The sequence below is a fragment of the Triturus cristatus genome, chromosome 10 (genome assembly GCF_964204655.1).
Source record: "Triturus cristatus chromosome 10, aTriCri1.1, whole genome shotgun sequence".
Lineage (NCBI taxonomy): Eukaryota > Metazoa > Chordata > Amphibia > Caudata > Salamandridae > Triturus > Triturus cristatus.
In genome coordinates, this window is record NC_140593.1 from 1096667340 (window position 1) to 1096693377 (window position 26038).

Sequence of the window (26038 nt, forward strand, 5' to 3'; positions counted from 1 at the left end):
TTTACTCCCTAGGTCTCGTGCCTAGTTCGCCCCGTATCTCAGCCATTCCCCCTCCCCCACGGGTATTGCTGTTCCAAACATGCATCTTCCCCCTACCCGGCGCCCCCTCAACGGCTCCTGTCAGACTCGTGCCCCCTTCTCTAGCTTTCCCCCTCCCTTCCCCCCTCCAGGTGTCTGCCTCTCTGTGGTGAAACGTCCTCGAGTTTTCTTTGCCCGTGCAGCTCCTTTTACATGATTCCTTCTAATCTTTTATGTGCTTTTTTGGCACACACTGCATGGAGTCACAGAGAGCAAACTATCCTGTCCGATCGTTTTTACGAGCGAGTGATAAAAACGACAAGCTGTGTAGCTGCAATAAGTGTTGAATCTTTACACCTCTCTAGTGAAGACTAAAATGAAAGCATGTGCCTGCGTGGCCCTTCAGAGTTGTATTTCTCAATTCATAGACTTTTTATTGTATTTTCTTTTTTTCTTTTTGTTGTACGAGGCCCATCACACCCCACACAATTTTTTTCCAACCAGTTTAATTTTCCTGACTTGAAACTCTGCTTGCAAGGTACCATTTGAGCTTTTAATTGCTGCTTGTATTTTGTGTTTGTTTTTCAATAGCACAGCAAGTGGCTTTGATTGCCCTTGAGAGGCAGGAAGGCTGCTCTTAGCGTTCTTTCTGAAAGAGAAGCATGGCCTGCAGTGTTTGTTTTGGAGAAGGTGGACCTTTGATTGGTGACCAGTGTCTGGTGTAACTGCCGGTGATTGATTGTTTGGGCGCATTAGTGGTGCCTCTGTGTATTCTCTTACTGCTTAGGAAGCCAAACGAAGAGTGTGCTGAAAGTGAACTGTCTGCTGGGATTTGACTTTCAAACGCGTTGTGTCTGGAAGGAAAACAAGCATTGGCCAATAAGTCTCTCCTTTGGGACCTTATACGTGTTTAACCATGCAACAGTTGATGTTGTTGCACCAAGGATATTGTGCTGCATAACTAAATACTTATAAGGTCCCAAAAGCGAGACCTATTGGCTATGCCAATGCTTGTTTATTCATTGACTTCTGAAGCAATGGCGGCACGCTGTGCTTAAGTTTGAGATGTTTAAAGCTAAAGCACAGTGTGCCGCCATTGCCACAAAAGTGAATAAATGGAAAAAAAGTTGAGGCAAAAAACCTGAAGGATTGCAGCAATAATGGAAGGAAGGGGGTACGAGGCAACAGATGACCAGAGATGGCCAACCAAAAGAAACAATCGGTGATGTTCCATGGGAGGGAACCAAGCACCAAAGGCGGGACAGATGGACACTACTGACCAACCACAGTAAAGGAATTTCCAAAAGGCATGCCAACCAACCAACTAGTGTCTCAAACTTAACACCGACAAGACCGAAGTACTCATCTAGGGGAAACGCAAGGACACACTGGAACAGCAAATGATGGCCCCCAGAGCTGAGCCCAACCCCGATACCCACCGAGCACGCCCGCAACCTCTGCATCATCCTTGATAAGACAGCTATCCTTGAAGAAGAGTGTATGAGCCATTGCCTGCTTCCTCATGCTACGCATGCTCAGGAAGGGTTTCAGATGGCTCTCGACCAAGACCAGGCAAACTGTCACAGAGGCGCTCGTCACCAGCAGACTCTACTACGGCACCTCCCACTACGTAGGAATAACAGCCCAACTCATGAAGAAACTCCAGACGATCCCGAACACAGCAGCCAGGCTCATCCTCGAACTCCCCAGACGGATGCACCAAACTCCTCACCTCAGGAAACTCCACTGGCTTTCAGTCATGAAGAGATGCCAGTACAAGCTACTTACCCATGCATACAAGGCGCTACACAATGAAGTATCCGTGTACCTCAACCAACGCGTGCACTTTCACCAGCCAACCAGGAATATCAGACCCTGATCCCTCACCCAAGCTGCCACCCATCGCATCCGCCGGACGAACTGCGAAGGTCACTCATCATCTGGCAGCCAAGGCTTGGAACCGTCTCCCCATGCACCTCAGAGCCTCACCATTGCTGCGGCAATTCAGGAAGGACATCAGCACATGGATGTTCAAGCAATAGGAGAAGAGGCAGCACTACCCGACAGCCCCTCGAGACTCTCACATGTGAAGTAGCCGCGCTCTACAAATCCTGACTGATTGATAAGTTGGGGTAAACCTGGAAGCCTGTTGGTTCATTGAGTTTCAGGAATTCACACAGATCATTTTTTGTCTATTATGTATAGATGTCATGCTAATCATTTGGCAAGGATTAGCAGCAAATCAACTTGGTCATTTCACCCAAATAGACTTTTTAGATCTCATCTACATTAAAGACATTTTTTAAAACACCTTACATAGAAAAAACACTGCTGCAACTAGAATTCATGAAGAATACTATAGAAACATACAAAAATCTGATCCAACTCTACCACTGATAAACCACTATGTATAAGTTTATCAGCAAAACTGAACCTTCTCATTCTTTGGACATAAGCATATCTCTCAAAAATTCCATGGAGGAAATAGGAAACTGAGGATGAGAAAACAGGTAAGTGAACTCACACTACAATTTGATACTGTAAGATATGGACTCAATAAGGTTGCTGAAATGCATAATTAGCTGAAATAGAAGTCCAATATAACTTTACTGACCAGTGTTCCCACTAGTATTGGCCAATAGGGTCAACCACAACTAGGACGCTGACATAAACCTAATAGAGGCACTGCATGGGGCAACCTCACCTGATGCACTGAGGTGATCGCGGATAGTAATCTTGTATATTGGGACACTAATGTAATTAGGTCTGATGTGGTCAGTATTGCAACTCCAATATTCGTAATAGCGGTCAAAGAGTTTCATTGAACATAAATAGCTCTTTATACAGAAAGAGTAGAGCGGATTGTGCCCTTACTGTCATAGCCTTCTGTGGCCTTGCAGCATAGCTTACATGTATTCTCCATTTTAGATTCAACTTCTTAGGTTGACATCTCTTTCTCATGGTGCCCTTTGCCACACTTTCTGCTAATGCAAGAATGTGCTGTATATGCATCTCTGATGGGCACTGACACCCAGAAGTCTTTACAATTAGTTCCAGGGTCGGTTATGAAGAACACAATGCCATTGTTTGCCTTTTTTTTCTGAAGACACTTCATTTTAGCTAGACAAAATCAAATGAGCTGTTCTGCGTCTCTGCCACAGTTCATCAGAGCAGCTCTTTTACAGGAGTATTTTCATGCTGGGATTATCACAGAACCGCTGCAAACTGTGACTGAGATGCAGCCCTGCTGACTCCAACCTCCATCCTGCTAACGAGGAGAACCTGTTAAACTGTGACCCACTTTCTGACACCCAAGACCAAGGTGTGGGGATTAGGCTATCCCAATTGATCTGGCGGAGAGTATTCCCTGCTATGCTCTTTTTAGTACATTATTAGATACAAAAAGGAATAAGCTAACAACAATTAACATGGTTGAATTGTTCATATCGTTTACCATTCAGATAATGCTGATTATAGCAACTTCCTATCTTTCTAATAATCGCAGGTCATGCTTTCTTTAGAGGAACACGATAATTTCATTAATTGTTTGAAAATGCACTGTTTCTTTCTTGTGCTTACCTTGGGCATGCAAGAGTGACGAAACAAAGGGTCAGATCTGTTTCCACGGATACCTTGAGAATCAGTGTCATGTTCGAGGTTGCCAATAACATCTGTTACCCTGGTCAGTTTAGGGGTTAGATGTGGTACTGTGAGCTAGCCAAAACCCACCAACACGTACTGATGGTATATGTGGACTGTCACTATACTATGAAGTTTGTGTTGTTCTGAAACACAGTCCTGCTATATTTGTAGGAACCATATAACAAACTCCACATTCAGTGAAGAATCAGATGTGCTTTGTTCTCCCATGACCCTAAAGGTCAGTGGGACAGAGCCTGGAACTAGACAGGTCGTCTTGAAAACATACGGAGAAGGGGAGAGAGGTATCTCCAGTTGTGGAAGAGATGGCGGTGAGGGTGTTGGTACACCGGGAAGGTGGTGGTTGCAATGGTCATGTCAGTGGCTGAGGTTGCTATGGAAGTAAAGTTGGTTATGAATGCCACATAACTTTGTAGCACAGGTGAGTGCTTCTAAAGGTGCAGCAAGTAAGATAGGTCATTACTGCTTGGGCGGCCTTCCCCCGAGAAAGGTCTGAGGCGGATATTCTTGCTGGTATTTGCCATCCTCATAAGGAACCGACGAAAATTCAGGTACATAGTGAATATCCAACTGCACAGGACTGAATCCAATATTCTGCACGGGGGGCTGGGGGAAGGGAGGGGGAGGAGCGTACAAGCCTTTAGGGGGTAAACATGGAAATGTTAGAGACTGAAAAAGGCTTCCTGTCTTTGAAAATGTACTAATTGATGTGGTGGTCAATGAGGTAATGGGAGAACATAGTGTCACTGTAGATGTGATGCTTGCTTATGACAAGGTCTTTCTGGTCAATGAGGGAACACTGGCCGTTGACGACTTGGTCAAATCTGACAAGATGTCAGTAGTGCAATTTTTTGCTCAGATTATTCCTCACCCTTTTTAATCCCTTTTTCTAGTGTCAGCAGCTACTTTTTTCAAGCAGATGAATTTGAAGAAAACTTTAGGCAAGAAAGTTTCAGAAGCTTGCTTTTTGGGACGTCCTTCATGGCAGTGCTTGTTGGGCACTGTCACTGAATTTTCCCTTCTTTTCAAGCACAAAGAGCCAAACTCCTTTCTCTGTCCTTAAGCATCTTTGAAGGGAATGTTTGGGAGATGTAGCAGCAAGACATTTTATGAGTGGTCATATAAGTCAATAAGTTAACTTATGAGGACATTTTTTCACAAATACACCAGGACTTGAAGAGATCTTTTCCCATTCTAAGCCATTGCTGTAGTTGGCAACAGTTGACAGTCCACTTTGGCCGAGTGGTAGGTAAAAATCCCAGAAATCCGTTAAAAACAACACAGTTTGATGTAGCTGAAGACAGGGCTGTCAGTAGTCCTGTTACCAATTTAAGGTCAAACACAGGTTAGAGCACAGTTCTTATCAATGACTCTCTTATGCACAATGTGCAGCAGAACATCTGAGCAATAGTGGCTGCTAGGAGGAGAAAGAAATCTCCACACTTCCAACCTCATTGACTGAAGTTTCGAATGTTTCAAATGAGATGGATGTGCTACTAAACACCGCTGATTAAGTATACAACTATTTTAACATTGTTGCCTGCTATTTAAAGATTGCTCAACAAAAGAATGATGCAAGCATTTGAATATATGCAGGGTGGCCTTGATGTTGATACAACTGTATAAAAAAGGGGGGGCTTGAGGTCCCGCGACTACCTATACTACTATGCCGCTCACCTATGACACGCCGCCAGAAAGTTGGACCAAGATGATAATTAGGAGAAACACCTGCTGGCGGGCAGGGTCCCGGACAAATGTCTTTCCTAACTCCTGATGGAGGGCACGGGTGCCCCACAAGATGCCACTCACATAGTTAGACATAGGTCTGCAGTGTGGCAGAGCTTCGTTCAGTCGATTCCATAGAGAACTACCAATCTGGATACTGAAACCCATACAACAATTGATGGCCAATATGTCTTTCCAAGCTTGGCACAAGGGTGGGTGTGAGCATCTTGGGGACTTGTATCCCGGACGGATGTTCATATCCTTCGAAGAGGCCAGTCTTATCTTTACATTTGGACCCGGCTTCTTCATACACCATGCTGGTTTAGCAAACATAGCACGAGGAACCTAGCCTACCCACCCTGCTGCCCCTACACCTACACACACTAGGCATAATTTTAACCTGCAGTTCTGGCAGACACCTGATCACGCTCCTTTATATGGCCATGAGAACAGATACAGAGGGGGCCCCCCTCTGTGGTCAAGGATAGCACAGGATGCAGATCTGGAGTCACCTCTGGACAATAGGGATTGGGTCCACGTTAATAGCCTTGGACACACTATTTCATGCAAGGCTCACCTCAAGGTGATTCACTATAATTTTCTGCACAGGACCTCTCTCACCCTGGAGGCTTACATCGAATGTCCTCCAGATCGGACAGCTGCCCTCGTTTTGGTGCTGGTGGTGCAGGCTTCTTACATTTAGCTTGGCTATGCCATGAGGTCCAGTGTTTTTGGACCCTGGTGGTTGCGGATTTAAAAAGAACGGTGCAACTACCCCCTTGAACTGACACAGCAGTGCTGCTTAGCGAACAACGTCACGCGTCCAAGGGGCAAGACAGTGGCATATAAATGTTTACAACTGGCATTTGTTTTGGCCCGACGCAGAATAGCCATCACTTGGATGGGTCAGAGATCACCTGAATTTGACTACTGGCGAAAAGACATACAATAATAGGCTATAGAAGAGGAGACCCACATGAAGCTTAGTATGAGAGACAACAAGGTAAATGACGATCTCGCAGTCTGGAGGGAGCTCTGTGACACGCTTCTAGAACCCGGGTCTACTACGGCTTCCACAGACAGTGGCAACGGGGACAATGAGGGGTTAAGAAGACGCACACAGTAGGGGAAGAGGATACTGCGCAGCGGTCTAGTGCATTGTGACATGTTTGAATAGGTTGGGTGGATGCATTTCGGTTGGGTTCTAGCAAATCAGATGTTTGATGCTCTGCTATTAATGCGTCTGCAATAAATGTACCCGATGTACTGGGTGTCTTGTACGCCGATTTCTGCTGTTCACTTGTTCTCTATGAAAAATAATTAAAAAGGTTTAAAAAAAAATAAAATAAAAAAAAGTAAATAAGCATGTGAATATATGAAAGATTAAATGCCAGAGAATAAAATAGCCCTTCCAATTACTGAAAGAAAAAAAAACCTAAGCAGTGCAGTTGGGGGAACTGTATGCAAACTTTTTTAATTTGCATTTCAGAAACTACAGTTGACAAGGGAAGGATGTACAAAATTGTTATTGAACTGCTAGAAGACCAGAAAATGCCCTTGAATTTTATCCAAAGCTTCCAATATAGTACAGGAGAGCTTCCTGTGGAGGGTTCTTCTGGAAATATTTCAGATTTCAGTGGGCAGTGAACGCAACATATCCTGCAAGATGGCCTTAACATAGCAGTGGATGGCAAAGAGGACTTCAATAGAGAAGACTCCAGCATTAGTGCCATTATTTTAATAAAAAGCAAACAACATCTTTGAAGGGTAAATCTGGCAGCTACTGCAATTCTGAGAATTCGAATGCCTTGTACTACCCAAACTTGGAAATAAGGCTAATGCACATAGATTGTTTTGGGAGTCTCTCGCCATGTGATTTTGTTGGGAGAACCCATCTGGAACCATAGCCCTTTCCAAATGGAACTCTACAAGTCATCAGCAAAAATGTGTACAGCATGGAAAACAGATAGTTTGTAAATGGGCTCAGTGGTGAGAAAAGAAACAAACCAATTAAAAACCTGGATGTATCGATACCAATGAAAGGGTTTTACCTCTTATTACTGCATTGTATTCTTTCCACAGTCTAATTGGGATGCTGCTGACGGAGTGTGATCCCAAAGTATTCCTCAATCCCTTCGCGGAGGAGATCCGCAAAGACACTGTCTTTCAACCACCAGGAGCTCAGACGCCATATGCTCCAAGGTACTCTAGTGGAAGCATGAAAAACGTTTTTTAACTGAATTATGGTCTAAAAGACCTCTAGGCAGGACATGTGCACCTGCTGTTTCACTGAGTCTACCCGGTAGCACAAACAAGTAGTCTACCCTGGAATAACTATGGTCAGAGGCTCGGTAGCGTGTGTAATATCTCTCGCCAGGATGACAGGTGCACCATACATAGACTAGGCCCATGGAAGCTGCCCATTTATTAAAGTCCAATAATCGTCTAGGGGCACCGTGTTCCGGCATTCAGAGAGTTGTCAATGAATGAAAAACAGTTGCCCCCAATCACTTAATCCCCAGCTAATGTTTGGAGCAAGTCCTCCTGCAGTGTGCCTGTGACCAGTGAAGGAGGAGCATAAACACTACAAAAAGTCAATGGGTGTCCCTTCAGCGTCACCTCTAAGATGACTAAGAGACCCATGTTGTCTGTGTGAACCGTAGTAGTCTTCAAGAGAAGGACTTGCGTAGTATCACTCCCACCCCTCTTGAGCCTCTTGTGAAGCCTGTGTGGGGTACCCTAGAGTTACTGTATCTCCCCAAGGACACCTTGGAGGTGCATTTCTTGCATTAAGACAATCTCCGGGCAGTCCCTCTTAGTTTTAATCAAGGAAGCCATTATCATTCCACAACAAGTTCAAAAGGTTACATTCTCTAATGTGCAGCTGCAGCTGATGCATCTGGGAAGTGCTTTAAAAGCGAATGCCTGCCTAGTGCCATAACCAACTAAAGTAGAAACTGTCGCTCCCACCCCATAACAATTCCACCCCAGAAGTATCTCTCTCAAAAGGATTTCTTTAAATCAAGCAAACAGCAGGCTGCCTCTGCTACTTAATGAGTCACCCATCTATGGACTCACTCCCCGGACAGCGTCCCAACCTCCTGGTTTCAAAACCAGCTCAGCATATGTGAGCCAGTAGATGCAGTGTCTTTTTTCTATTCTCGCCACTCCATGGCTAAAGTAATCCATCTATAATGTGTCACAAGAGAGGGGAGCTGGCACACCTACCCTATGAATATAGAGGCTGTGGAGGGGGATGGGGTGGCTAATACTGGGAGCAGTGTGGAGACTAGGCAACTGCACCCCCTCCCAGTGTATGCCCCACTACCAATATGATTATATGCAGCAGGCAGGGGTCTTGTTCTGGGTGGACACAAAATCAAATGTCAGTTATGTGGACCCTTCTTGCTTGTTCGTGGCATGCCTGGGTCATGGATTACCAAGCGCCTACACTCTTCTGAGGCCTGCCACAGGGACACACAAGCTCAGCTGCTGATATACTCATTCGGTCTGTGAAAAATGTGTGGGGGGGGGGGGTGGAGAAGAGTGCTCTGCATGTTCTGCACAAGCCGGCAACAAACTCCCAAAGCCCAGAACAGGACACCACCTTTCTCCTATTGAAGCCTACGGACCCTCCTGTGCCCACCTCCCAGAATTTCAAATCTCGTATGAACTCACCGGGCAGTGGACCGGTACTACGTCACACCGCTTGAGATGATTCTCTCCAAGCCGGTCTGGGCAGCTCTTTCTGCTACCACCCCCCCACCAGGCAGTCAGCAAATAAATCAGTCATAGCAGGCCCCCAATTGAGTATTCAAGCATCCTCTCTCCCAGTCCTCACTACCTGGTGGAGTTGTTGGTGAGCTATTGGGGGAAGAGGGGATCCTACTTTTGTTGGATGGATGCTACAAGGGCAGCGTAAATGCAGAATATATGTTATAGGCTCAGAGTGCTGCAGTCATGCGACCATCATGTTGTGCTGCCGGGCACACCCAGCTTGTGATAATTTGACCACTTGGAAGTGGTTACAAGTACTCACTACCTGGTGGAGTTGTTGGTGAGCTATTGGGGGAAGAGGGGATCCTACTTTTGTTGGATGGATGTTACAAGGGCAGCGTAAATGCAGAATATATGTTATAGGCTCAGAGTGCTGCAGTCATGCGACCATCATGTTGTGCTGCCGGGCACACCCAGCTTGTGATAATTTGACCACTTGGAAGTGGTTACAAGTACTTAAGACTTATTCACTGTCCTTTAGTTTGCAAGGTGGGGGTTGCTAGTCACAAATCTAAAAAGAAAGATTGCAGACACAGTTATCTGAGTCCTGATCATGCCGGTTCTTGAAGGGGGTAGGATGGGGTTATTTTTAGTATTGTCTCCATGAGAAGGAAGAGTATCCATGAAAAGACTATTCTACTACACTCTCTTCAAGGCTAGAAGCCTGGGTTGGTTCCTCAAATGTGGCCTTGGAGTGTTACAGAATTGTGGGACTAATACTCTGACCAGTTTCATACTTATAGATTCATTTAATTTGGTAGATCAGGTTTGCCAAGGAAATGCTGGGAAACTGCTTTATAGAAGGCGTTGCAATATGGCAAAGGCATTCCACAATGGACAGTACAAAATAATATAAAAAATGCTGAAGTGGGCTTGGGAGGGATTGGAATAACCATACATTTTGGCAGTCAGCAAATTAAACAAATCTTGTAAAATGTGATCAGAAGTGGCTGTCAACAACTTTATTGCCTAGGAAGAAACTTACTTTTCTTCTTCTTGCATCATAGTGACGAAAATACGCGTTAGAATAAACGGTCATGAAATACAGGTATTCTGGAAAAATTAATCGAAACACTTATAAAATGCGATCATATTTCAAAGCTAGGAAGTACCTTGCAAAACCTACCAGAGGCTGCATCGGTTTCTGGAACTTGCAATATTCTAAAATAAATCCTTACTGAATATGATAATACAGCACATTAAACTAAACTGCGACCAAACAAAATACACTACAAATACTAATTTGAGTGCATCAGTAGGTTAAAAGTGTCTAAATGACCAAGATAAATCTTTAAATTAAAATAGTTTAATTATTACATAATTCAGCAAAATAGAAAGTATTTACTTACCGAAGAAAAGTAAAAGTGGGATGAGCAGCAATAACAACTTGAAAGCTTTCGGAAGGCACCTAAAAATATGAATGTAATCAATTAATGTACAGTAGCGGATAAAATCCTACACAAGACAACACTGTCATAATTGATCTGCAATAGAGGTGATTGAAAATGGATATGAAAAAATAAAGTTCAATCGACAGCCGCACCATTATGATTATACAATTATTGTTATTATGGTCTTGTATAGCACATAGCTACCCAAAAAGGCTTCCCAGTGCCGGACAAAGGTAGTTAACTAGCCAGAGAAAGAAGAGTGAACATCCAGGTTTTTGTGACAGATGGTCCTAGATTAGCAGCTTCTCAATGAATCGGGCAGCGTGTTCCAACGCTTGGGGCCGAAGTAGGAAAATTAACCACCACCAATACAGGCTTTGACAATGGAGCCCTTACAGATGTGTCAGTTGCTCGACTGAAGCGAGCAATTTAGGCAGTTCCACAAGCTGTTGCAGGTAAAGGGTACCAAAATTAGACCTAGCTTTATGCATATAGCATAGGGCTTTCAATTGTATGTTTGTCCACCAGAAGCCAGTGGAGATCATGAAGACGACTAGCTATTGCAGAGCACTTGGGAAGATGAAATAGAAGCCTTGCAGGGGAATCCTGAATCACTTGTAGGTGTTCGATAGGGGACTGGCCAGCCCCCAGATAGAGAATGTTCCCATAGTCCAGCCTCGATAAAATCAAGGCCTGGATAATCATTCTCCGAGCCGAGAAAGTGAGCACCCAAATGGCTTTCTTTTGCCATTTTAAGACAGCGAAAGTGGAGGCTACCTTGGAGATTTGAATTTATGGATAGCTCATCATCTAGCCTGAAACATAGGTTCTTAACCTTAGAGACCGGCATCGGGAGGGCTCTTAAGGTGTCCAGCCAGTGTTTGGTAGCCCACAGAAGGGGGTTCTTGCCCATCACCTCACTCTTACCACCATTTGGCTTTAAAGAGTTAATGTTCATCCAGGTGGATAGCTTGAGGTGATAAGAACTCAGGGTGACCATGCAGTGACCCTCTGCAAAAACAGATTATCTGAGAGTCATCAGCATAGGAAAGCAGAGTGAGGGCACAGCCTTCACACAACATCAGCAAGGGGATGAAAATAGATATTAAACAACATCTAACTTAAAATCGAGCCCCGTGGCACTCCAGAAGAAAGAGTGAAACCTATTCTATGTGCATTTGTGGAGCATATGGAGACCCCTAGGGCATCCCAGCGCCAGCAACGCGACTCAGAGTCCACATAAGTACTCAGGGGTGAATTAGTTATCAAGTAGCAACGTTTTTCTTTTAAGTTTACTGAATTTGAGTTCATTCTCAGTAAGTCTCACTGTGAGGGGGAAGGTATTCCATAATTTGGCCACCGTGTATCCAAATGACCGCCTTCCGCTTCTTGCTCTTTTTATACAAAGAACGGTAACCAAGCAGGCTTTGGTGGAACAGAGGGCTCCAACAAGCATGTAAGGGAACACCAGAGGGCTGTGCATAATAGGGTCTTTTGTTTGGAGTGCCTTGTGAGCTATGCATAGGGCTTTGAATTTTACCCTTTGTTTGACTGGAACCCAAGGCAGGGTGGCCAGGGCATGCCAGGCAGAGTGGTGCTTAGGAATATTCAGCAGAGCTCAGGATGATACGTTCTGCACCACTTGTTTTTTGCTGAACAATTGTAGGGCTCCCAGACATAGGGAGTTCTCATGGTCCAGGCAGGATAAGTGCCTGGACCACCAGCCTTCAGGAAGGGAAGAGGAATAGGTGTAGTATTTTGCAGAGCATTCGGAGAATGCCACAGCAGCACGCAACAGGTTTTGTGGCCTGGGCAGCCATGCTTGATGATTTGTACAGCTATACCCCGAGGATTATAAATAACTGACTTGGGGAACGGGGGAGCACCTAAGCAATCAGGCCAGCCCAGGTTGAGGTGGATACTGAGGTTATTGCCCAGTACCAGCTGCTTTGTTTTCTCCCCATTTAGTTTGAGGCAGGTGTCTGCCATCAATCTAGCTACTCACTCCAGACGGGGTCCTAGTGTGAGTGAATGGGAGTCATTTCCCTGGATTAGAGAAAACACCAGTGGGCGTAGGAAACCAGGTATATCCCAATGATTGTACTATGTCTGCTAATGGACGAGAATATATGTTGAAAAGAGTCAAGGTTAGGGATGAGCCCTGTGGTACTCCACACCTCAAATGGAAGAGGTTCAATGAGCAGCATCTATCACAGACTTGGAAAGTCCTGTCTTACAAGAAAGAGGTGAGCCAGTTTAGAGCAGTGCCCATGACACCTGCACTGTAAGTTCTATTAATGACACATAATTAGATAAAAAGAACTGAAAGATCTGATCATGCAAGAATGAGGTCATCCAAGACAAAGCTGTGGATTGGAGACTCCTGTTGCAATAACAATAGTTTAGTTTATTAGTCAATTAAAACCATAAACAAGATCATACAGTACATAAAGTTTACATACAAAAAGGATTTTTTTTAAAAGACCCCTGTTCTCAAGTCTTTCTAAAAGTCGTGTGAGACACGGTATTGAAAGCCACGCTCAAGTCAAGCAGGATCAGTACTGCCATTATCCAACAACCGTCTGAGGTGCTCAGTATCTCTCAGTAATGAGACTTCAGTACTGAAGACCGTTCTAAAGCCAGACTGGGACTCATGGAGAAAATTCTGCGATTCCACAAAGGCAGATATTTGGTGGTTGACATGTTTCTCGAAGATTTTGAAGAACAGACGGAGCTGCGAAATTGGCCTATAATTAGGCCAGTTGGAGGCATCCAGACTAGGTTTCTTCAATAGGGGCAGGAACATAGCATGGGCCATGCCTGGTGAATACGCACCTCTTGTAAGGAGGAATTATGGGGCATTGCCAAAATTTCAAGAAATTTCGGACCAAGTTTACTGATCTTGGCCAGGAGAGTTTAGAGGAGAGCCTGACTGTATTAATTGCAATAGTGTGCAAAAGAGAAGGGCAGTCAATGAAGCAAATTAATCTAGACTTTTTTTTTATAATAGGGGATGACGGTATCATCAGTGAAGTATTTAGTGCATGCAGTCAATATGGCTGTAGGTGGTTTTTCCATCCGTCAGAGGCTTAGAAGGCAAACGTTGAATGTCCGTCACTTTTTTAACAAAAAGGTGTGCTTGTTTATCACATTGTAACTGTGAAGGTGGAGGAGATAAGTTGCTAGTGCCAGAAAACTAACAATTCTGAGAAGCAGCGATTTCATCGGAGTAGAATGCAGCACAAGCAGCTCTGCATAGTGTATGGTATTCTTTCAGTGCTGCTCTATACTTATGATTCTTTTCCTCTGCATAAGATTTCCTCAAGCATCTTTCCAGAAGCTTGCACAGCTTTTATTCCCCTCAGAGGGTCTCATTAAACCAGGGGGCAGGTGGGTGGAGTCTGACAGAGGCTGAGGATTTGACAGGCAGACAGGCAAAACTAGGACAAGAGATTCCTGAACCCAGGCATCAACCACAGGTTGATCAAGATCAATGGACTGCTCTAGACTGGGCAAAGTGTCTAGTAGTCGACGGTAGAAGGTAAAAAAAAAAGTCAAGCTTGGACCAATGTCTGGACAGAGTAGAGGGCCCTGAGAGGACAGCAGAGTGCAGAGAATATGTCAGAATGGAGAAAGGAACTGAATGATTGTCAGACCAAAGTAACAGGATCTATTATAAGACCCTTAAGATTAAAAAATACAGGGTCAAGAAGATGTCCCACCTTATGCATAGGGACAGTTAATTAGGTAGAGGCTCAAAGATGTAAGGTCCTCTGTAAAGGAGAAGCCAAAGCCACAAGTGGCTTCCTCCAGGTGTATGTTTAGATCCTCTAAGAAAATAAAGTTGGCCTATTTAGGGATAGAAGGAGATGAAATGTTTCATACCGTAGAGCGCCAGTTGCCTGCATAGCCTGGCGGGCGGAAGATCAGAGCACCAGATAAAGTAAAATTATGTGAGAGACAAATGCAGAAGACAGAAGCTTCACAGTCAGGGATAAGAAGATCTTGTATCTTACATTGGTAGTTCTCTTTGAAAACAATAGCTATGCCACCTCCTTGCTTGTCCATGCAATCACTACTGAATATTGCGGTAATTAGAGGGGAAAGCTGCAATTGTCAGGCGATGATGCCTTATGGAACAATGTTTTAGTAAGAAACAATGCGTCTCTGGCATTATCCATTGGAAAGTTATAAACGTAAGGCTGATGTTTTGGCAAGGAATGGCAATTGATGTTATAAAAGGAAAAAATAGTGCCTTTAGCGTTACATGTGCCTAAGGCCTCGACCCTAGGAGAGGAAATAACAGCTTTCCAATGAGGAGTTATGGGAATTATAATCAGTAGGGATCAGAAAGTTACAGTGGTTACATTTCATAAGACTCTCCAGAGGGTGTTACGACAACCAGATCTCTCAGGCCTTATAATACTTAACTTAATGAGAGAATTCCGGAACACTCAGGATGGTGGGTTAATAGTGCTAACTCGCCCTTGTTTCCATTGGGACTCTTAAAAACGGTCACTGTGGACCAGCTCATTCCAGCGGGTTTAACCTGGAAGGTGGATACTGTTAAGTCATGGGCATAAAGATCATGCATGGAGACAGCGATCGTTCGACCTGAATATGGGATGGGTGCTTCGTAATCTCCATCCCTCAATTACATTCCTGGAACATCTTAAAAACTGTCACTGATGGGTATACTTGCATTAATTAAGATGGTGGCTTTGCCTAGGTGTTCACTATGGGCAACTTTCCCTGATGCTCCAGACTTTACATATACTCTGGTGACTTTACTATCTATGGTCGGAGAACGCAGACTCATTACACACCTATTCAGGGTGATGAGTGGAGACCGGAGACTATCGCAACTTCGCGTAGAGGAGGCCTGGCAGAAAGTCGGACTAACCAATAACACCCACCCCACCCCTCCCCCACCCCAAAGACTGGTTGAAAATTCATCCAGGGGTCCGTAAGGTGTCAATCTGTGCCAGGATCAAGCAGATCCAGTAGAATATTGTACACATGGTATTTCTTTCCCCTAAGAGACTGCACACCATATACCCCAGCTCGAGTTCAGCACTATCCACGCTGAGGTGTGATGGCAGCAGACTTTTTGCGTATATTGTGGGACTGTGCCGGGACACTCTTGAGTAGCCGAGCGCGTTACAAGTGGAATAAATGAAATTATACCTTTCTGGACAGAACTCCTGTCCTGTATTAAACATATCACTGGTCAGGACATCCTCCGACTGATTCTCCAATGCCTGCTGGGACTGATCCCAGATAACCTTAAAGAGACTTTGAATAGGAGATGCAGGATTCTATGTCTGGACCGGAGGCTCCGATAATGCTTTTCTTTCTCCGCTTTAATAAACAATCTCACAGCAGCCATGAAAAGCAAAAACCAAGATTTTTCTCCCAATATTACAGGAAAAAACATCTCACAAAACATCAAAAAATCGAAAGTCTGATAACAGACTACAACTCCCATGAGTCCACAGGGTATAATGCACAACAAGTCCTTCCATAGTGTCCATGAAGTATAGATATACCCTCCATTTTAGCTGTCCCTCCTCTTTCTTCGCTGCTTTGCAGCCAGTTAAGTCATTTTTTCATTCTGTGCTTGTAATTTTTTTTCTTGTTTTGCTAATTGTGATTTGCTGCCCGGTGCTCGTCTTCATTCCAGACAGGGCCCGGGGTTTGTTTGTAGTTGCTCTGCTAAGTGATGTAACTGTGTTGGTTAATTTTTTCCTTTTCAGAGCCCTGACGGCCGCAGGAGCGTTCCCGCTCCTTACGCGGACGACACCATTTCCCTCATGGCGTTTGTATAGGCCGCTAGGGGGACTCGCACGTCTCACTGCTCCCACGGCGCGGTCTTCTCAGTCGACGAGTCGTGCTGCGGGAGACAGACTGTCGTGAGCCTTGTCCCCAGATACCGTTCTCCCCTGAACGCCCCTCTGGGGTCTGTATTCCCGGCGGTGATTTAATCTACGCCCCGGCGGGGGTCTGTATTGCAGTTAGTGCAGCATTGACGCCTTCGGGCAGAATTCTTTGGGCACACGCTGTTTGGCTGGGTTTTTTTGACGCACTGGGAGATGGTTGGCCTGGTCAGTTGTGAGGGCCTGTACGTGTCAGAGGTTAGTGCCACCTCAATCGCGGGCTTTGCTCCCTGCACGAAAAGCTTTAGCACTCTTCTGGTCTGCCCTTATACTGTAGCTGGGATCCCCAGTCTTTAAAATTACCTTGAGGCTAGCGCCTGGGGGTATCCGAAGTGCCCGAGCTGTTTGCTTGGTTAAGGGCCTGACTGCGTTCTGCTCACTGGGTTAGCATAATGGAGCATGATGATGTTTATGAGGAGGAGGTTTACCAGGAGTAGCTCCCCTATGGCGATGATTTTTTTTTGAGGCTGTCGACACCTCCAGATATAGGTGTGTGAATGAGGGTGTGGGCCTTCTGGAACAGCGTCTTTACTATCGGATAGTACAGAAGTGCGCCAAGTTGGGGCAAGTCCGTTTGGCCCCGGCCCCCGTGGATACCCCATCACCCGGGGACGGGCCTCCGCCCCCAAAGGCGGCTTCTCCGGAGGGGGGCCCTCATGCGGGGCAAGGGGTGGACAAAGGTGCGTTCGAGTGCCTTAAGCATGTGTTTTTGGCTAAAGGGGTTCCTCCCCCCACCCCGGCTCCTGTGCAAGAACTCCGTGAAGCTCCTTTGTGGTCTTGGCGTCCGGCTGGCACTTCCGCCGATATGCCGCAGGACTGTTCGGGCATGCTGGACCCAGATGAAATGATTCATCCTCTGTCAGCGGCCTGGACCCCTGGGGATAAGGTGGCCAAGTTCGTGGCCGGCCGCCTCTGCAAGCCCCTGGAGAAGGAGCCCAGGGGGTGTTTGCGATCAGTGTCCACGGCCCACTTTAGAGGGTAAAGTCGCCTTCACCCCGTAGGATTCCATAATGGCTACCTTTTTGGCCAAATACATCAAAGATCCCCGGAAGGGCATTCATCATTCTTGGCGTTCTTGCCAAGATAAACTGTTGGACGTGGTAGGACCCCTTACAAATATTTTAGATATGGCAGAAGAGGCTAAAGTGTAGGGGTCCACTATCTCGCCTGAGGTACTCTCCAATTGCGCACAACGTGCAATAATCTTCTTGGGCAAAGCCAACTGTGCCCTCTCGACAGAACACCGTCGCTCGCTTCTGATCAAATTGGATCCGAAGTTGGGCGATCTGGCCTCCTCAGAGGCCGGGGCAGTTGTGCAGGTGAGGAAAATAAAATATCATGAGGCCTATGTGTCCCCGTGTGTTCCCCCACACTCATGTGCACATACATGTCACCTATGTATTTCCCCTCCATGGCCTGTCTATCATGATGCTTATGCTATAACGTGGCCTGCCATAATCCAGTCTCCCATGAGAGAAACGACAAATCTGCTCTGAGGCCTACACGTTTTGCATCATGTTTTCCCGCATTTCCATTATTGTGGCCCAGCCAGAGCCGAAAAGAGGCTTCAGGCCTCAGAACGCTCTGAAAGCTGTAGCTGCGTATCCTTGGCCTTGCACACTTGGGCCTCAGCCAAAGGGGCCCTGTCCGAGACCGTATTGAGCACGGTTATCTGCTTACTCCTACCGAAACCACATTCCTGCCTGGAGAAGGAGGGATAAACATGACCCATCTGCAAAGGATAAAGCCTAGCCTTTCTGTCTCTTTTTGTGTGATTACAAAGCTCACGTCAGTGAAAAAACCATAGCCCCCGTGCAAGACTTCAGCAGTAAACGAAGAAATAAATGCCACATTGGCCCTTAGTGATGGGCAACCTATGTCACGAATCAGTCCCTGCTCCAGACTTTAGATACCCGATAATACAAGATGTGCTGGTCGCCCTGACACTGAAGGCCTCATTTTCAGACTCCAGACTCCCCGGTTGCATAGCAACCCTTTCACACGTCAGTTACACGTCATGCTCGAGTTGAGCACAAGTAAGGCAAAGTTCCAGTAAAGTTCCAGCTGATCACGCAACCCCCTCTAGGCATCCACCCACCTATGACACTTACCTATTATCATCGAGTGGACGCCCACCTTCACGCCTACTTACACACCCACATGCTCTTATCTCATTCTCTCTTGCTCCGCCTGAAGCACTCTTGCTTACGTATATTATTACAAACATATATATACTGTACTCTGTGAATAAAGTTGGAGAATACTTTTTGAGAATCCTGGTCCTGATCCCTTGTGGTGATGGAACTATTCTCCCTATAAGTCGAGTTATTTGAATAAAGCCCTTTTTGAACCTGATACCACGGACTCAGCCTCTTGCTTCATGCATAATCATATTGATATCTAGAAATTCTGAACTCGTAATAATTTATTTACGACACAGGGGGTCCTTTTTGGGGACCCTTTCGTTAAAGAGTTAGGGAAGTTTGTTGCTACATTTACTTCGTTGGATAAGGCCCAGTCCAGCATAAAGAGGGTTTTCCAGCCCCGTTTCTCCCAAGGAGCCGGCCGTGGCAGGAGCCGCTCGATCGGCCGTGGCAGTCAGCACAATCCCAACAGGGGACAAGGCTCCGGGCAGGGACAGTATAACTCCACCGCAAATTACACCAATTTTTACCCCACAAGAGGGCAATGGATCCGGGGCTGTGGTGGCTTAAAGAACAACGTCGCTGGCGGTGGTTCCAATGGTAAGTGTCTTGCTTGCTTTTCATATCTGTATCGGGGGCCGTCTGGCGGCGTTCAGGGGCGCTTGGGCGAATATCACAAAAGATGCTTGGGTCTTGCAGATCATCCGAGGTTTTCACAGAGTTTTACAATCGCCCGCGAAAGCAGGTTGTCCCTCTTCCCATCGCCTTCTCCGTTGCCGATGCACAGCTGGTTGACGAGGTGGTCTCCGCGCTGCTTCGCAAGGGGGCCATTTGTTGTTCAGCGCTGCATCCAAACGGCTTCCTCAACAAAATATTTTGGGTGGACAAACCAGACAGGGGTCGCCGGCCGGTAATCAACCTCAGGGAGTTCAATGGATGGTTGGTATACCGGCATTTCAAGGTGGAGGGGATCCATCTCCTTCGGGATGTTCTTCTACCATCCGACTGGATGGTGAGGCTGGACCTCACGGATCCTTACCTGGTAGTCCCCATCCATCCTTCGCATCAACATTTCTTCAGTTTTGCTGGCAGGAATCAGATTTTCGAGTTCACATGCGGTTGGGCGTGGATGGACTTGCCCTTGGCACGCCCGCTGCGCATGTCCGCACCACGGCTGCAATTAAATATAAGGTGGGAGCAGGAAAGATGTAGCTGGAGAGCAAACTGACCCAAAATAGCAGGCCAATCAACATGGCCGCTATACAAGTATGGGCGTATGCACACAGCGCACCACGCTCGAAAATGAAAAATAGCAACAGTAAAAAGGCCCCGGACCACCAACAAATGCCCTAATTTCAAAACAAGCACATTTTTTCAAACGTATCTGGCCATAGTGGTGCCACAAGACACACTACCTTAATCAGACTTCATCCTTTACCTTAATCTGACTTACTAGCAATGGAAATGGGAACACGGTCCACAAGGCAAGCACTACATAGATTGCACACTATCCCTCTATTTGCTCTAGGTGAAGACTGGGACAGTGTGCCCTAATATAGATAAAGTACTGCACCCCACAGAGTCACAATCTTGTGACTGCCCTTTGGGCAGCATTTTAATGACCGATAAACCAGCTGTTTGAAGCCACCTGTCTGCTTTTCATTGTCATCACAGCAATGCTGCCTGCATTTTAAAGGGGTCAGAGATCCCCCTGAAAGAGGATGCAGAAAGCACCAGCACCCCCCTACAGGGAATATTTTGGTGGTCTTTAGTAACCCCTTTTTCACCTTTCAAAAGGTGACCTTGGTTGGGAGAGCGGACACTGATTTTGAGCTATCCATTTGTGGTACACAAGTCAGTGCATCCCCAGACAGTGCCTTTGCCTCTGTGCCCACGTGTGTAATATGGCGGAGACAAACTATGGCTTTTTGAATGGGGCCACGAGCAAAGACCCCACCCCCTTAACATCAGGCCAGCACTACATGCGCAAGCTGTCCTTTCTATAAATGCTAAAGTGCTCCGGAGGTGCAGAAAGCAGGCACATGCACACCTGTTGTGCCCTCTGGCACTTCGAGTAGAAAAAGTTACTGACCTTCAGTAATGCTCTTTCTGCTAGAGACTCTCTCTAACCACAGATTCCTCACCATTTGTAAAGCTCCGAAATCAGCCCTCTATCCAAATTACGTTTCTGAAGCTCAAAAACAGGCATTGTTCACGTATACTTAAAGCCATTTTAAATAAAAAGATTACCGAAGTCTAGTCGTGAACAGCAAGTGTTGTTTGGAGTGTTATACATTCAACTAGTTGAGTGATTTATGTAAGTTATAGTTGCAGTACAGGACAATGAAATTAACAGGGTTAATTTGGACAATGGACATAAATTAAGAAAGTTTCCATGCATTAGCTTGTCATTTCAACTCTTTTAATGGCCACATTTCCGCTTTCAAAGAAAAGATTCAAATTTCAAAATTATAATATGTAAATAAGAACTTTAAACAAAAATGTACATTCAATTGGAGCCATATTCCTCCTTCTCCCTACTCAATACTGTACGGGGAGGCAGGAGTGTAATTTTCTATCCTCTGAAAATTCTCTACGTTGCTCTCAAGTCAGTGACCTGGTGATGGAATTCTGCATAAGCTAGGATCAGCCTGTGAAAAAGAAAGTCAGGTGGGAAGCTGTTTTTTCCGGTATATTTCCGGCACTGTTCCAAGGGAAGCAGAGAGTTTAAACGTGATCAGTGACAAAAAGATTATTTAAGTTTTGTTTCTCCTCGCTGTGGAGAAATCCCGGAGTTTGATGAACTGATCAGTAACAATTGCTGATTCATTCAATCTTTCCATGCCACGGAGGGCAGCTTCAGATGGTAGAGTTAGAGCTTTTGAAAAATGAGCACTGCACAAATGGAAGGAGATGGCACCTTACTGTAGACATTTTGGCCATACATCGACCAGTGGAGGGTGGTCCATATGCCGGTGAAGCACCCAGCTAGCAATAATCTCCCAAAAAATCCAAGCGGAATCATGTACTCTCAGGACAGTCGGAATGGAAAATTGAGGATTTATTTTTGCTTCTTCGTGAAACAAAAAAAAATCCTGGATTTTTCATTCTGACAGTGTTTTGAGAGTACGTGATTCCGTTTGGAGTTCTTTTGGACAGACGGACAGACAGACAGACACACACTTTTTTTATAAGCATGTAGAAAAGGTTTACATTTGAAGATAGCCCTAACAGATCAATGGGTACCTTCTGACTATGGCCAGATTTTGCCGATACTCATGCATATCCCAAGATGTGAACTGATAACTGTGAATTGGGGGTGAAAGTGCCAAGAAAGAACCAGTACCGGGTGAACACGCAGACTCTGTAGCAAAATGGACCTCCTGCAAATTACAAAGGAGATGCACATTATACTCTTTGAACATAAGATTAGTAAGAACCAATGACTGAGTGCACTTTCAGCTTCATTCTTTAAAACACCAGGCAGGCAGCCGACAACTTACTTGTTGTTTGACCTGCCAAGTATATATTGTTTGGTGCTAGATGGGATGACAAACAAGGCCAGTGCCTCAGGAATCTCATTCACCTACACCTTAAATATGGTGCCTTCCCTCCTCCCCTCAATGGTCTTCAGCCCTACCTCCCCCTGATGGCTTGACTGCACCACAGAATCAAATCTACAATCAAAATCAACTCAAACCTTGAAACAAAGTAGAAAGGGCCAATAAATAATTATTTCTCAATTAATAAAATGGCCACTAAAAAGTACAAACCTTTCGTAAGCATTCTCTTGAAGCAGCAACTGTTGTACTATTGTTGTATCTTCAGTCAATACTACCATGTCTATGCATCTGTCCTACAACATGCTTACCGAGTAATGACCCTCTAATTGGACTCAAGTAATCCCTGTAATATTACCCATTGTAGGACACGTATGCAAAATCGATACATTTCTTTTCTTAAATAAGGCCAAGTGTTTCTCTCGTGCACACCTGTAATTATTACCAACTTTTAAACTATTCTAGTGCACTTTAAAATTCAAAACAGTTGGATTATTTGGGATTGATACATGGATTCTGTGCGACTTCCTCCACTATACCCACCATCTGAGATTAGGGAGTGAATAAGAATTGTTAAACCTATACTTTACCACGCCAAGCGTAAAATAGCCATGACATGGAAGGCGCAAACGGGCCCCAACATACGCTCGTGGCTGCTTGACCTTCGTAGGGCGCTGGTGTCGAAATACACGAATCAGCTAGCAAATGCAGCGCGTGCGTCAGCGCCCCGGCAACTGAATTCCATTCAATGGCAAGACTACCTGAAAGTAGTCGAGGCCAAGCTGGCCGCGGAACGCCCCCCCCCCCCCCCCCCCTTATCCCCGGGCAATGATACTAGGCCTTTAGCTCTCTGTTACATGGGAACCGCGCCCACGTAGATATACATTCCAGCCTGGTGGATACACGGGGCCTCCGCCTTTCTCCCCCACTTTTCTCTCCTCCTCCATTAGCAGTTCCCCCATTCCCCTCCCTCGGCTCATTTTTCACCAGATGGACTATCACACCCATCTAGTTACATACGTGATGCTCACTGAAGCGCTCCACTGACATGTATACTTTGGCCTGTGCCTACGCACAGGGTCGACCTTTAGTTTTCCTTTTTCATGTAATTTCACTCTGTTGCTCACAAATGATTCAATGATGGAATTGATCTGTGTAATACCAACGGGTGTTTCCTTTTTGTTCCTATGACTCATGTAACTGTCAGTAAATATACTGTGTAATGATAATGTGAAGTGACAGTTCGCATAGGTGTACTTTCTCTTTCATTGCATTGGATTCTCCTGGCGTCCCACCTAAGCCACCCATGTTATTGTCATTGTAATGTCAATGTTGGATTATGTTGTTATAAATCATTTACAAAGAAAACAAAACGATACTTTACCTGACTGACACTTTCAAAATTTGCATTAAGTCAGAAAACAGCCAAATCAATGTATAAACAAATTTGGTTTTACATTTTGTAGGTAATGAGAAACAATGTTTAAAAGACCAACCTTGTGAGAAGAAACACATTTAATAATGAAATCCAAGTAATAAGTTGGTACCATCCAGTGCCAAGCCACCAATATGTTCCAGACGCTGCCTTCCCTGTGAGAAGAAAATTGTCTATGAGATCAACCCTGTACAATCAACAACAGTACGAATGGAGGGAACTGGCAACACACATGGCGCATCGCCGGACACACAATCCTAACTGACCAAGAAAAACAAACCGATTCAAATGCATACAGCTTAAATATACAGACATATTTTAAACAACATTTAAACTAACGGTCATGCATATGGAAGGCACATTTTGAATCAGAAAATCTGATTTTCCAGCGAGATTAGGAAAGCATCTCAAAGTCACAAGTCTGAGTAACATGTTATTTCTATCAAACAGACGGTGAAGAGAGAAATATAGATGTTAGCAGCATGCTGGAGAATTAACACAATAAGGTTACCTTTTTCCATGTAATGAGCATTGATAGAATTCTGCTAAACATTTACTTCATGCCACTATCTTTTACTAATGGGTAATTAGTTATCGAGAAAGGATGATCAGTTTTATGTTAAATATAAGCAGGCAATGTGCATCGCTGAATGAGCAAATTAAAGTTTCTGAAGACACTTTAAGAACTCCATGCATGCTTTTCACAATAGAAATTCCCTAAAGAAACCAGGAGAAAGGACTGTAAGGCACTAGACAAGCAAGCACTAGAAAAGTCAGATATACAATAATCGAATGAGCGACAGGGATCATGCCAAACATGCAAAAGCAAACTGAAAATAATAACCTGGAGAAATAATGGCCAACCAAAGAAACGACAACACCTTCCTGGATACAAACCATCCTGCTGCTCCAACGGTTTGCACTGCTTGTTGTAAAAAGTAACCTACAATACAGATTACATGTGAATGCCTGCGCAGAAGCACCTCTACAATTTGACAATAGGGTGTATGGATCTACTTTGTTCAACTAACACCACCATTTGGAAGATTCCTTTTACTGTAAACATCTATCTATCTTGGACCAACTGAATCCCATCGATCTACAATGGGATAACACTAGCCAAAGCAATATTTACGCAAAAGCCCACAATCCAGTCTCTGAACAAAAGTTTCATAGTATTTTAAATAAATGGGTGTTCTGGGATTTAGAAGAAAAATATATAAAGCACACTCCATTCCTACATTAATATTGGTTTCTACCTATTATTCAGGAAAACTGGTGGATATTAGGTCATGCTAGAGCGACCACAATTAAGGCCAAAATTAAAAAAACTCAAAGATCCCTAAACTAAGCTGAACATCTTTAGTAACAAGAGTGATGCTACAGATATCGATAAAATAACTTCACATTTTACTAATCTCGTTATTTTACTAAGGGGCTCCTCTCATAGATGAGCAGGTAAGCAATGTATCTATCTGAAGGAGTGTGGCTCCGTGTACGAGGTCACTTTTTCAGAAAATGAGCAGCTATTTTCCACTGATTAACAGGAGAGCACCCCCCCCCCCCCCCCACTTCACCCTCGGTCCTGCAAGCTTGAAGTAGTCCACAACAATGGCAAGCAAATTAGAGCGCATTGTTTAGAAGTTTAAAAGTGCCAGCAGAGTACGCAGAAGCATAAACGAGGTGGTCAAAAGAATACGACTACTGCTTCCATATCCAAAATGGCACATGGGAGCTAGAAGCATTGCAAAAATGGTAACTGAAATATTAAGATGAAGGACGCTCATGCAATTAGCAAAATAACAAAAAACTGGGTTAAAAAGAGAACTGCTTTATGCAGTTTCCCAAGGTTTCTTAAAACCTCTTTGATGGCTTTCATCATTTCTAGCATATCCATGATGCCAGCAAGAAATCAAAGTTACAGCTGTCACTACAATTAGGGCGTTCTATGTTTTTTAATTTGCAACAAATTAATATCACCGCTAAATGTAATAACATTTAACTAAGGCATTAATTTTGTTATTTGTAATAAGAGAGCATGTGCTATGGCTAATTGTTTGGGGGAGGAGGTTCAGCATTGATTATGGCAGCATTTTGTAATCGGAACCAATTCTCAGGAGGCCAAAATATAAACTGGAATCCCTTTTTCGAAAAGGCAATAAATGAGCCAATATGTAAAGATAAAGTGCCCTAGATTCGATGACAACAACATGCAGCGTAAAGTGAATGCATGAGAATGCTCAAGCTAAAAGCAAGACGCTTTAAAATTCCAACAGACTTTAGCCATATAAATCTGAATGTTAAGTTCCTGGCACACTGCAGACATGTAATTAGGAAGAATTACAGTGCATGATTTTAGAAAAGCTTGGATATGAAATCTGGCTGGTACAGA

General features: G+C 44.7%; 1 protein-coding gene across 8 annotated transcripts in view; it reads right to left on the bottom strand.

Moving 5' to 3' along the window:
* SUN1 (Sad1 and UNC84 domain containing 1) overlaps nt 1-26038 on the bottom strand; it is a 406387-nt gene that overhangs the window by 130684 nt on the left and 249665 nt on the right. For 6 of the 8 annotated variants that reach the window (XM_085629315.1, XM_085629312.1, XM_085629310.1 and 3 more), the window contains 3 exons: nt 24491-24589; nt 23708-23801; nt 10530-10588 (listed from right to left, as the gene is read on the bottom strand). In XM_085629315.1, the coding sequence (XP_085485441.1) occupies nt 10530-10588; nt 23708-23801; nt 24491-24589 (252 nt within the window). The remainder of the gene's footprint in view (nt 1-10529; nt 10589-23707; nt 23802-24490; nt 24590-26038) is intronic. The other 2 variants (XM_085629317.1, XM_085629316.1) reach the window with 1 other exon arrangement.